This window comes from Temnothorax curvispinosus, unplaced genomic scaffold (assembly GCF_003070985.1).
Source record: "Temnothorax curvispinosus isolate PA1 unplaced genomic scaffold, ASM307098v1 QBEX01013431.1, whole genome shotgun sequence".
In the NCBI taxonomy this organism is placed as follows: domain Eukaryota; kingdom Metazoa; phylum Arthropoda; class Insecta; order Hymenoptera; family Formicidae; genus Temnothorax; species Temnothorax curvispinosus.
Window position 1 is genome coordinate 163,278 of NW_020223211.1, and position 13,451 is coordinate 176,728.

Here is a 13,451-nt window from a genome sequence, read left to right on the forward strand (position 1 = left end):
CAAAGATAGTTTTCAATTGTACTAATCCTCATTCTCGATCATTTTCTGTTATTACCCCGCTATCGAGATCTTTTATTACAATTTCTAAGCTGCTTCTCTAGACTATTTTTATCAAAATCATTGTCAATAAGATTATGTCTGCTTGACATGCCAATATTTTTGCGCGCACTTTAACCCTTTAAAACTTAATATAAAAAAATGTTTTTTTTATATATTTATTATACATACAAATAAAAAAAATATTATCTATAAATAAAAATTAAAAAGTTAAAAAATAAAAAGACCTCACCAAATATCTCACTAAAGTGCTCGACAAGTCAAAAAACTAAAAACAGTTTAGTTTTAAAACCGGAAAGCTACTAGTAAAAGTATGAAATAGTGGTTTTATAGTGAAACCACTGGAACACGAAGGGTTAAGAATCCGTAAAGTGACAAAGGGTTAAGATTCTTGAATGCTCGAATGTGACAATGGATGATCAGTTTTAATAAAAGTACCATAACATTAAAAAGCCTGGACAGGTAGTATAGAACTTTTTCGGAATGAATTCCAGTCGGAATTGTTTAGTTATTTCCTAGATTTCTATTGTGTTTTTAGGGAAGACGGAATAAGGGCCGATATCACAATGTCCGATTAAAGTGATCCTCCGATTAAACCCACTCTTCGTCTCTATCTAGAGAGACAGTTAGAAAAAGATGCAGAGTGAGTTTAATCGGAGGATCACGTTCATCAGAGACTGTGATATCGGCGCTAATTCTCGGAATCCATTCCGAAAAGTTTCATAATATGTGTTCTGTTCTTTTTAGCTAAACTTGGTTCATCTTTCCTCTTTTTTTTTCACGTTGGAGAGAAAAAGAGAAAAAATAAACTCATGCAAAAAGTTGAACTAAAATAGAGACAGACAGAATAGACATCATTTTTCTCACAAATACCAATCAATTAAATTTTACATATATTTTAATTTTTTTCTTTTACAAAGTTTATCGTCCTCAATTGTACCTATATATACTATATAGTAATCACACACCCCGCGTAACAATTTTTATGTATATCAGCAGTAACATTCTAATGGAGCGAAGAGGATGGGACATGAAAGGGTAACAAATACTACTATGTAGATACGTAAGTAAATAATATTTATTGTTATCGTTATTGCTAAGGCACTTGTTATCGATATAAAAATGTATCTCACAAATTACATTGCCAATGAGCATATTTAAATACTGACATTAAACAACTAATTGCTTTTGTGTATAATCTCAGATATTATCGAGGCGAATGCGCAGCCTAAGCGGGGAGTTCTCGATCTAAAAATCTATCCTACGCATTAGCGTGGATCGCGGAACTTATTGTGTTTTCGTCTCGAAAACGTGAAGGCACTTACGTAAGTTTCCGTGTCGCAATGCTCCCCAAAACGTAATCTACACTGAGACTAAAAGCAAGATACAATATGGTAAATATTAATCGTTAAATTGTAATTAAAATAATACATCAAACGCGCTTGATTTGCATGACGTTCCTGGAAGACTGTCGGATCGACACCTCGTGACACCGAGAAACGCTACCGATTTCGACGGTAACGCCGATCGGGAAAGGGACGTCGCCGTAAATTCATGTGGCACAGCGAAATCGAATAAAACAAAACTAAAAGGCAGCTGAATAAAATTGGAATTTTGAGATAGGATAAAGCGAATAAAAAGGAGAAACTCAAAACTGAATAAAACTCAAAACGCGTCCTTAATCCGGCTGTTAAAAATGGCATTAAAAATGTCTCGAATACAATCAATCGTGGGATGATCGAACTTATACATGTAAAATAAGAAAAATCACGTTCTCACACCGTGCTCGACGTGCGACGTCCCGCCTTCCAGAGTGTCGGCCCAAAAAAAAATACAGTGAATGACACAAATGTCAAATCAACGTTTACACGATCGCCCGTACTTTTTACTATTTTAAAAGAAAAGAAAAAAAAATCAAGTGGTCGAAGATTCGACATTCGCACGGCCAACCAGTTGAATTAAAGAGACATCAACGCAGGAGCGTGCGAATAACGAAAATTTCTCTCGTTTCTCCGAGGCTTTTCCCGGCGGCGGGGAAAAGCGGGAAAGCCAATATTACAAAAAGTTTTACACGATAAGATTGTCGATGTCCTTAATATACAAAAAGGTGAGAAATTTACGTAACTATTTCGATCTCGTAGCAAGCGCGCCTATATTAAGGTAATACAAAATATTAATCTAATATTCATATTCAATGAACACATTTCATGTAACTTTCCATTGTTTATGAATTTAATTATATATTGTTCAATTACGTAATTTTTTATTTACGTAATTTATTTTTATTACGTATCAATCAAGATGGATATTGTCACTTGTTAAGTGATGAAAATAGTCGCGTAAATTTCTTTCCATATATTCTCAGCTGCCTCTAATTGCATACACACGTTATCTTCTTTATCGGAAACGTTATGATTTCCGATAATAAATAGGCCGTGAGTTAATCCTCGATAACGAAAAAGTTCAATGTTAGCGGCCTCTTTTCTTTCGCACCACTCCAGTACCCTTCGCTAGAGACATGAAGGGCGAAAATCCTTATAGATAAAAAATATATAGATAAATCTATAAATACCAGATATTGTTCTCGCTCTGGTAATCTTCGTTACATAATTGTATGATAGTATAAAACGCATATGAGAATTTTACAATCTAACAGCATTTCTCGAAAAATATCAATATAATTGCAATTTGTAACAAGAGTATAGACTTTACATATAAAAAAAATATATATATTCTCATTTTGCATTTATCCACGGCAGAAATATTCAGCCGACAATCTAAAACGTCGCTCACTTTTAATAACTACTTCACATAATGTTTTATATGGACGGTTAATGCAGCAAAAAACGATGAGTAAAGTTGTCACATTAATTGATTATAAAGACAAGGCACTCTGCTTTAAAGCATATCGTTCGTAAAAAATTATACTAGAAACAAGATCGCAGACAATATATATGTTTCCAACATATGTATGCCAATACATATATGTATACATATATATATACATATACATATCATCGGGATATGTATATGTATATATATATATCCCGCGACTTAAAAGGCTGATTGAACATTGTACAATTCCGTATGTCATATTCGAAATATTGATAAACATTTATGAATCTACTGTATTAAAAACTCTTCGATCTTCGTCCAGTAAACATTACTATTGCTCCGCAACTTCGAAGATCGATGATCTTCGAGATAGTAATACGATGACGAACTTGGTCAGAATTCACAATTTAAAACCCCAGGTTGCCACCATATCTATAATTTAAACTATAATGTATTAGTATCTCTCTCAAGAATTAAAGAGCCAATTATAGCAAATAATTTTCAAATAATAATTATAGCAAATAATAATTTACTATAATTGATAACATTTGTAATAATAACAATTTTCAATTACATGCACCCAAGATAAGAATAGCACCATATCCCTCGCGCGAAAACATGCAGCAAATCGGTTCGCGTTAGAAAACTTGAAATTTTTTATAATCCATTCATAGACCGGTACTCATATAGCATCTTTAAGATCGTCTTAAGTAATGTCTTAAGATGCTAATATGGTCATTGGTTGGATGGGTTGGATGGAGTCTTAAGACTGTCTTTGACCAGACTTAAGACGAGCTTAAATATAATATCTGACTATGAATACCGGCCATAATTTCTTTATATTAGCTTTTACAACTAAATCGCATTCTGCGTGCAAAAACCACATGAAGATACAATTACAAACTGGGAGCATAAATATTGTACGATCTCTTGATACCATCATATGCAACAAAAATCAATGATCTGACAAGGCGCGATCGTCAAAGTCCAACGAATATGAATACGGAATAGAAATTTTCGTTGCATATATAAAATATAATATTGTTTAACAAAGAAAGAAATAAAGGAGAAAATAAAAGACTGGAGATATTGACATTTAAAGCAAGTTCGCAAATAGTCTTTCACTTCTTCCTTCTTTCTTTCCTTTCCTCAGACGGCATATAATAAGATATAAAAATCCTTTTATTTGGATTTTCACAAGAGAAATGCGGTACCACGATATATTACAAAGTTACATTGAATGTGTAATTTGACTATTTCTATCACAAGAAAATATTTGTTTTCCATTCAAAATTTCTTCTAACATGTAAGCTAAGCATCAGAATAATCTTTCATTTGATAGGCGAATTTTCCATTAAGCTATCCAATAACTTCCAAAATATAAACTTACATTTACTACGGCATGTTTATACCTACTTACATGCGCATATGAACACACGTTTAAATTTATTGGAGTTTTAGAAGGTCTAGGATAACTTAATGATAAAATCATTACATATCGAGCAAAAATGGGTTTATCTCCTGATAAACTTTATTTCATCATATCACTCCTTATAAAAAGTTTGAGATAAAAAAATAAATATTTCAACGATAATTGTTATCATGTTGTCGTGGTAATGCATCCTCGCAAAAATCCAAATAGAAAGAAACAAAGAAAAAAATAGGTGTTTAGGTTTGAAGTAGAGACTTAATCCTATCCTTATAGTCTAGTATAGTCTAACCCACAGTACAGAATTATAAAAAAGTAGATTGCATCATTAATTGAAAATATTAAAAACGACGCTGATCAATGTTGCAATTAATTGACCACAGGTTAATATCTAGATTTGGATAAAGTTTCCACTTCAAGAACCTGAATACCTATCCTTTTAAATAGGCCGACATCCGCCGCAGTATCACTTCTAATCCTATAGCCAAGTCAGCACGTTCTCCGGCTTGGTTGTGTTAGGATTTATGAGTGACTGCACGTCGTCCAAAATATCGGTGCTGAACTCCTCGTTCAGCTGAAACAGTAACAATTGTGGATACAAAAGACCGTATTCAACAAGTTTTAACTAGGCTTGCAACAATTACCGACATGTCAGAGAACCTACCTGAAGTGACGGCAAGAGATCGTCTGTCGAATCGATATTATCACTCAAGGTCGAGAGATCCGGCGTGTCCATCGGCGCACCCCCGTCTGAAAAAGAATTCATCGAATTCAAAGTATGACTAAACAAAATGTGATATTGTGACAAATACGTACTTATGTATTTATGGCTTCGGTATAATCGTTTCGTAAGATCATTCAACGCACAGTGCCTTTCTGCAATCGGAACAATTGCGCAAAACAATTATTCATAAATCGAAAAGTGACTTAATGGCACAGCAAAGCAAGCGAAAACATTCTCTTTAGCCTAGAGTCTCATAAGCGTGATGGTGGCGATGGATTTTGAAAATGTTGCGTAAAAAAAAAGGCTTGATAATCCGAAAAAATCGAGATTTTCGAACGGGCCGCTCTTACCACTCGTGCCGTCCATGTTTTCGTCTATGTTGAGGAAGTCATCGGAGGCCTGAGGTATGGAATATGCAGAACCGAGTCCTAGGCCACTGTCAGCACTCTCCTGGCGCGCATGTTGCTCGTTAATACCCGATAGAAACGGATCCATGGCGACGTCCGTGGTGCTCTGTCGCATCATCTCTTGCTGCAACGATGGAAAAGACGCGTGAATATTTAGCATTACAAATGTCACGCGATCAAGTCTCTAGATCGAAGAGCGAACGAGTCAAGATGCTAACCTGGCGCATGATTTCCTGCTGCCGCTGTTTCAAGCGTTCACGTTCCATCTGTAACGACTGAAGACGAATCTTTTGCTGGCAGGCTGCCTGTAGACTCTGATTACTTTGGATGCCGCCGGTAGGTTGCTGCAGTTGCCAGTTCTGTGGCAGCATCGCACCAGACGCTGGAGTTCTTTGGAGATGTGATGCTGAAGGAACGATTGCTTATATGATTATTCGATAAGAAATGAACATTAGTTAACGATCGAGAAGTGTTGATAAAAGTAATTCACACTGTGGTTAGTCGAAAAAGGTTTCTCACCAAGTGAAACAAATCTTTCAACCTTTGCCAAAAGTCTCGTAAAACTGTCGAGCTTTAATAGTATCTAGAGACACCATTTTTTCGATTTTTATTCGGAAACTCTGGAACGTTACGTATTCATAATTTAATTACATTTAAATCTGAATACTCATAAACCAGAAATAAACTAGAGGAATAATTAAATTCCTAGTCTCCGCACGAAAGCCGAAAGGATGCAGGCAATCCCAATATTACGTAATAACGAAAATTTGAGAGATGCAAAGCAGCAGAAAGATTTGAATCGTACCGATCCGGTTTGATGATTGAACAGTGAGGGATTTTTTAATTTTTGGATAAATATTTAGATTCGAAGAGCTCCATTCTATGTCTCGTTCACTCTGGGCAGCACTTATAAGGGAAGCAGGAATTCAATTCAATACTTACGGATTCGCGGATCGAACCAGGAGGTGGTACGAGTCTGATGATTGATGAAATAGATCTCGCCCTCGGCTGTACGCGCCTGTTCCCATCCATCGGGCAGTGGACCGAGCGGGTTGGATTTGCTGCTCTCGACTGCCGCGGCTACCGCGGCCACACTCGCGGCTGCGGCCGTTTTCCGCGGATCCTCCCATGTCGTGGTGCGTGTCAGGTGGCTGGAAAAAAAGTCCGATGTCAGCAGGATAGTAAAAGGATAGGTGAAACTTTAAAAGAGATTTATGGAAAGATCAAGATTTTCAATCTCTGAATCTCGAATAGCAACAAGAATTTAGATTTCGAATGAGATTACGACTTTAAATAGATCTATTTGTATAGAATTCGATTCCACAACCTTTGATCAGTTCTTTGCTTAGGTACTCTTTAATGCATTTCATCGCCATAGGACATTAAACAAACGAATAAATAAATGTGAAAAATTCTAAGTAAATAAATCCTAAACAAATATGAAAGTATGTATGTATTATTACTAACTTGATAAGTTTTCCTTTACGGAAAAATACTACTGTAAAAAAGACTACTGCAGTTGCCAAATAAAAGAAGTACACAAAACTATAAGTAAATATTACATTTTGTTTGCTTTCTTTCACAACTACAGTATCTTTTTCCATATAAGGTTGTATCTATATTGATTGAAACATGGAATCCGAAAAGATGGTATAAAGATTAAGCTTCGTCATTATACAATATTGAATACATATATGTATCTGTGTATAATACATATCTCTAATATGTACAATCTGTGATATAGATATAGTCTTCTTCAATTCTGCTATGAAAAAAATCATCATGTAGAATACATAATTTATCCGAAGGACCCATTCGAAATTCTTCTTGCATGATTCTTTTCTCCACAAAACTAACGATATAAAACTAACGGTGATGCGAGATAAACGATCGGTCCAGGTGAAAATATATTTATCCGACGAATTGTGCCTCCGTCAGGATGCGATCGTGCGAAATTTGGCTTCCGTTCGATGTCACATCGAACACTTTAATGCTCGCTCAAGCCTGCTCGATCCGCGGAAACTGAATACGCGGCGCGGCACGTACAGTTATCCACATATAGTAGGCGCGTGCTAAAAATACTCCCATTCAAAAGACCGAGGCGAAGCAGCGAGACGACGTGGGCTAGAGCGTAGGTTTTAACGCCCGAAATAAAGGCGATCTTTTAATCTTATATACCGATCTTTTATTGTACGGAAAACGCCCGCGATAATTCCCAGATTGTCTACAAACTGCGTCGTATACAGTTCGAATTGATTGAAAATGAGGAGATTCCAGATTAGTCTTTTTACGTGCTTCATCGCAGAGTTGAGTAGATTTGCGAATATCAAACAGCAAACAGTCCCACCATCCTTATTGAGAGGAATAATTCTTTTTCATTTGTACGAAAACGCAGAATACGTCTGTTAGGAATAAATATTGCATTATTTGAAATGGAAGCGGTTTATTAATAATTATTCAAGCAATATCTCCCGTATCTTTTAATCAGCAGGTATATCCTATAGCAGCCTCGAATGCGACTTTGCTTCCAGACCGTTTATTGATAACTTATCATTCAATTCTTAATCAAATAAGTCTTGTATTCTGATTTCATAATTTTTTGTCATATTTTGTGTTCAAATAAAACTGTTTTTCTTTTCTTACTCTATCGGGTTTCGAGATTAGGTGAACGTGAACGAACATGACTTATAAAGCACTCGTCGCCGCAACGGCGGATTTCGCCGCGCCATAGTCCGGACGACGGCAAAGGAACTGGAGGAAGTCTGTTTTGCACAGCACGCGCATGTGACGTCATTGCGCGATTATATTTCTGCACCTACACGCCGGATCACAGTGCCACAGACGTACCTGGCGTGACACGTACCTGCCTTGCAACGGGCACGCGTTTGTAAACACCACGGCCCAACACACTCGTTCGGGTCGATTTGTTAATCAGATCGAAGCTATTTCGATGGTACATACTTACAAGCTTATAGCGTTATTTTTAGGATAAATAAGACTGAAATTGGAATCAATTTTTCAAACAAAACCATCGAAGCTCTTATAGCGAATAGTTCATTCATTATAATCACTGTCTAATCTCTCTCTCTCTCTCATAGAGTATTCATATCCTAATTTCTTTTTATAAAAATATATTTTATTTTATGAAAGAACCGCGTACCCTTTATCCTCTCTCTCTTCCCTTCCTCGTGCTATTCAATATAAAACATAACGTCCCGTTCATAATACCTGGGGCGATATTACTCCCGAAATTAAAAACAGCGAAAAGCTGAACACCCTGTACAACGACGGCGCAATTACGCCTCGCACCCTGACCGTGCTTCTATGAGCATGGTTCTCTGTCGCTTTCCGCCGCTCTCGGTTAGAGACGTTTGGCCGCTGTCCAATAAGAGGAGCGGAATTGCGCCGCGCCGCCCCCCCACGCTTGTTACGGGCCGCTAGAAGCACCGTGGAGGGGATGAGAGCGCCGGCGGGGGGAGGTAGGGAGGGGCGTTGAGCGACCGAGAGAGCCGAGAGCGCTAGCGCGTTGGAGAATTACAAGAGGCTTCCGTGGTGTGGTGTGCGCGCGAGCACACAGCACACGAACTCTACACTCTACGCGGTGTATTTTTACTCCGGACATCACGGCGCCGGACAACTCGTAAATAGACACTCTCGTATGAACGCTCACCGCTGCTCTCTGCTCTCTTTCGCCGGTTCCCGCCGGCTCTCGCAGAATCCTTGCACCCTACCGTCTTCCCTCTTTTCTCCCTTTACCGCTAAAATGTCCGCGATCTCACCCTCTTCGCCCTTTTTGTGAGAAACGGTCACTACGATCCACCGCGGTCCAAAGACCCAAAACTCCTAATGCTCTAACGATACAACTTCGCTGTCGTTGACCCCAGAATTTTTGCACGAATCGGCCGACGAAAGGTCGGGTATCAGATTGTTTGGGACGTTCTTCGTTGTTATTGGGCAGTCCCTGGTTTAAATCCTCGTAAAATTCACAATCCCTCATCACAAGAGATCTCACAATGCACAGATCCTCGGATTATACATAGGGATTTAAGCTTACAATAGGTCAGTTCTATGAGCGATCGCTTTCGGAAAGGTTTCAATAAATAGTCAATTAAAAGTTGCTCCCGAGTGAGTCTTAATTGCAGTTTCGAATGTTTTGCATTTGGATTTTTGTTTGCGCAATGCTGAAAAAAAACGAGTTAAATAAAAGTACAAGCAGTTTACGCGCGGATAGAAAAGTGCAGTCAGAGTTGACGATGCTTCGCAAAGACAGATTACTTATATCGACTACGAATTATCAATACGAATTGTATTGACATTAATTAGTTTCGGACAATTTAATCTTCAACGATAACACAATAGATTAATCAAACGTTTACTTTGAAGGCGACATAAGATAAGTCTTGCAAGATACGTTAGTTGAAATATCATTTCAATTTGTGCCAATATGTAATTATACATGTAATATATACATATATATATATATATATATATATCGCTTGTACTTCACAAATTTAATTTATGCTCCTTTCTTAAACGATTGCTCCTTTCTTAAACGAATACTATAAGAAAATTGTGCAAAATTAAGAGAAATCCCAAAGAATCGAAAATAAAGCAATTCCTTAGGAAAAATGAGGAATATTTATTCTCTTTTATATTAAAAAAAATTTTTTTTTTAATTTAAAATTGATATTTAAAATCTCAAGCTAATTTTTAAAAAATAATTTATGAAAAATTGTTTTGCAAGTAAAGTAAGCTTTATAATAAGATGCTCATATGGTAATATACAAATCTCGTGCACTTAAAAACGTATTTTAACTGCAAATTACAAGTTGGCGAGATTCATCTCGTAGAATACATTGCTAAGATTAGGATTAACGGAACAACATACGCGATGCGATTAAGATGTCACACGCGATATTTACGATGCTACTCTACGGAAGCACTAGCGGTACGTAAAATTTAGTGATAAAACCAGACTCCCTCTCGACCCCATCCAGATTCACATTCCCGGATAACTATTTCCCGTTTATCTGCACGTGAAATCGCTAATGTCGCGGCGCCTTACGTTTACGAAAATGAGTAACGCGTGTTGGAACTTCACGCTTTTAGTTAATGGGATCCTTATGGGAGGATGATAATAAACGAGCTGCACGTGGAGATCGTCGAGTTAAGTGCTCGCTTGATTAGTGTTATAATAAAAGCATTTCTCACAATCGCGATATATATCCGCGACATTCCTGTATTATCCTATGTTAACAATCAACATCCAATTTTTCAGAACTGTTCATTATAGATTTTAATAAACAATATATTTTCAACATATCGAGTTTATTATATATCCCAATTTTATTGAAATAAATAAATTGAACTTTATACTTTTTTTAAGACAAATTATTATTAAACTAAATTTATTTAAAATTCTTTCATTATTTTAACTTTATTAGAAATATAAATATAACGAGATATGTATACGTCTTTTTCCGTCTCGAATTTATGTCTAAATGTCGCAAACAAATACATAAAATGTAGCGTTCACAGCCAGAGAGGTAGAATGTTTTTGTCCGTTTCTCCATACGCCGAGCAAATTTCACGCAACGCGCGTTGCTCACGTCGCCTTGAACTTTCGATACGTTCGCCCTGTACTCTCGACGATCTGTCCTCGTATCTGGCATTCACATTTGTCGTCTAAGCTCTCTCGCGTACAGGTGTGTCGGGGTCTTTAGCCTCGGTGCAGCGCGGCGCGGCGCGACGATGTCTCTGCCAACGATGGCGCATCATGACGCCGTCAACGATAGATTTTGCTCGAAAACTCTATTGTCATTCAAATAATTTATTGTCGAGAGAGAACCGTCTTCGAACTGATCAAAAAATTCATGATTTGATGAAAATATTATTTAATTTGCGTCCCGTATTAATTTCTTTTATCTTATCCCGACATTTTGTTATGTTTCAGCACGGCTTTGTTAATATATATCATGCATTTATTGTATTTCTTTATAGCGCGCTTTTGCAATTTCACACCGCCGCATTCTCGTATCGCGAGCAAAAGTGCGGATGCACTGAAACTAGCAAGATATACGTCCGCTGGCTGGTTGACTCGACCTTGCAACAGGTCCGATGTCGCGTATAACTTTCACCAAACAAAACGTGCGGAAATATCCGGGTAAATAAATGCACCTCTATGATTTGTGACAATAAACACGTCAGTTGTACGCCAACCCTAACGAATTTTCCATTTTTGCAAGAGTCGGAAAATGATCCCAGACTAATGACTAATGGCACTGCTTATTAAAAGGTCCCGCTTTTACTGGCGATTTAGAGTTAGACAATATAGCTTCTAAACATTTTCAACAGTTCGCAAGGCCAAGATAAATGCAAAAGCCGTCTTTCCTTAATCAGTCCGTTATTTTCCAAGCTCTCCTGAACAATCGACCGACCGAGGTATTGCGTATTCCACTCCGATAAGACGTGACTCGACCGTAACTGCTTCGTAAATCGGCGCGAACGTCGGGAAACCTTGAAACGAACGCTCGCGCGCGTCTCCTGCCTGACGAAAGACGAGCATCGCGATAAGAACGCGCTCGAGTGCTAATTAAGAATCATTGTCTCACCTATGTCCAACAAAATGATCAAGAAGGAAACTTCCACTGGCGTCGTTAGTTATGAATCTTTGGGAGGGACTTTGAAAACTAAAAAAAATACAATTGAAAAAAATACATAAATAAAAAAAGTATACAGTTTAAAGTTTAGGGTTTTCAGGTAACATGTGTAAACATTACTTTAATTTACTCAAAATTATTATTGTGTACATATTGAGAGGTACATATGCGTCGTCCCCCTCACCAACAGTGCCCGTAAAAAACCTCTGATTTCGCAATATTTAAATATTCTGTATAATTGTTTGAGATACATCAAATTTTTTTATAAAAAAGTATTCTTAAAAAATACCAATTCCTAAAATTATATTCTATTTCAATCAAATATCGTCGAGGCTATATGTATATAAAAAGATGCACGTTTAATTGCGACGTGTTAAAATTGCATTACAAGCAATTGCTGCAATAGTTAGGTCATATTAAAAAGGATATATTCGTATGTCAGTCGGATTGTTTAAGGTTTGCTTTCACTGATTATTTTTCATCATAGTTTAACGTATTACCTGCTGTAGATGCTATTGAGATTCGAACATTATATTACGTACAGAGAAAATAAATTTAGATAATCAAGTAAATGATTTACGTTAATAAACTCAGTAAAAGTCATTTTCCATAATTATCAATAGATTTGATTCCGTACGGAAAGTTTTGTCGCTTTTGCGTACTTACGAAGCGTGCAGCTGTGTTATTTTCCATTTAACGAACATGACACGAGCGCACACACACTTCAAACTCAAAATTAATGTTTTCGAATGTCCTCGACATGTTGACTCACGCGTCAAATATGTTCTTTTCTCTGAGAGATGATATCGAACGAATTTTTATCCATTTAACGTGTTTAATCCGCTTATACTTATGTGTTTTCCTTTCGTAGCACTGCATGGCACACTTTTTAAAATTTAAGAATAGATTTCTTCGTAATGTCCTGCAAGTCGATCAACAGGTCGACGAAAAAGCAGTACTATGCGATTTTCGTCAAAGTGTTTGTCGCGGTAGCGCCAGGAAATTGAGGAGAATACGTAGAAGTTGAATTGTTTGTCTGGACGCGTAATAGGAAAAAAAAGAAGGATGTTTTCTTCGCGCATACGGAACGCAAGTGATACCGAAATGGAGAATCGAGTTTTTACAAGACAGTCGGATACTTTCTCTTTTTCGTAAATACAAAAATGCGACAAACAAAGGGTTTAAAATATACGAAATGCTTTCTCTCTAATAAGGATGCGCGGATATTAAATACGCAGCGGCGTGCGATTCGAAATCATCCGACAAACGCTCGGCACATTCGCGGTTGAAATCACGTTTCAATTATGCAAATTAGATTCTAATAAGCCTCAGCGCTGGAC

General features: G+C 37.1%; 1 protein-coding gene across 2 annotated transcripts; it reads right to left on the reverse strand.

Annotated features, from left to right (window-relative positions):
* Positions 1 to 1,117: 1,117 nt before the first annotated feature.
* On the reverse strand, positions 1,118 to 7,071 carry LOC112463559 (transcriptional coactivator YAP1-A-like). Of its 2 annotated transcripts, XM_025030012.1 has the most exons (7): positions 6,920 to 7,071; positions 6,395 to 6,603; positions 5,671 to 5,858; positions 5,396 to 5,576; positions 5,138 to 5,197; positions 4,986 to 5,071; positions 1,118 to 4,895 (listed from the first exon to the last, which is right to left on the reverse strand). In XM_025030012.1, exons 1-7 carry the CDS (start codon positions 7,054 to 7,056, stop codon positions 4,800 to 4,802), a joined length of 957 nt encoding a protein of 318 aa, XP_024885780.1. In that variant the 5' UTR covers positions 7,057 to 7,071; the 3' UTR covers positions 1,118 to 4,799. The 2 variants fall into 2 exon arrangements, with proteins under 2 accessions (XP_024885780.1, XP_024885781.1); XM_025030013.1 differs by lacking the exon at positions 5,138 to 5,197.
* Between the last annotated feature and the right edge of the window lie 6,380 nt (positions 7,072 to 13,451).

Excerpts from the sequence above, each read along its gene's own strand:
- LOC112463559 (XM_025030012.1), bottom strand. The coding sequence starts at position 7,056 with ATGGAAAAAGATACTGTAGTTGTGAAAGAAAGCAAACAAAATGTAATA. Across the intron at positions 5,072-5,137 it reads CCGAAGCCATAAATACATAA|ACGGGGGTGCGCCGATGGAC; the intron begins GTACGTATTTGT and ends ATTCTTTTTCAG. Across the intron at positions 4,896-4,985 it reads ATCTCTTGCCGTCACTTCAG|CTGAACGAGGAGTTCAGCAC; the intron begins GTAGGTTCTCTG and ends TTACTGTTTCAG.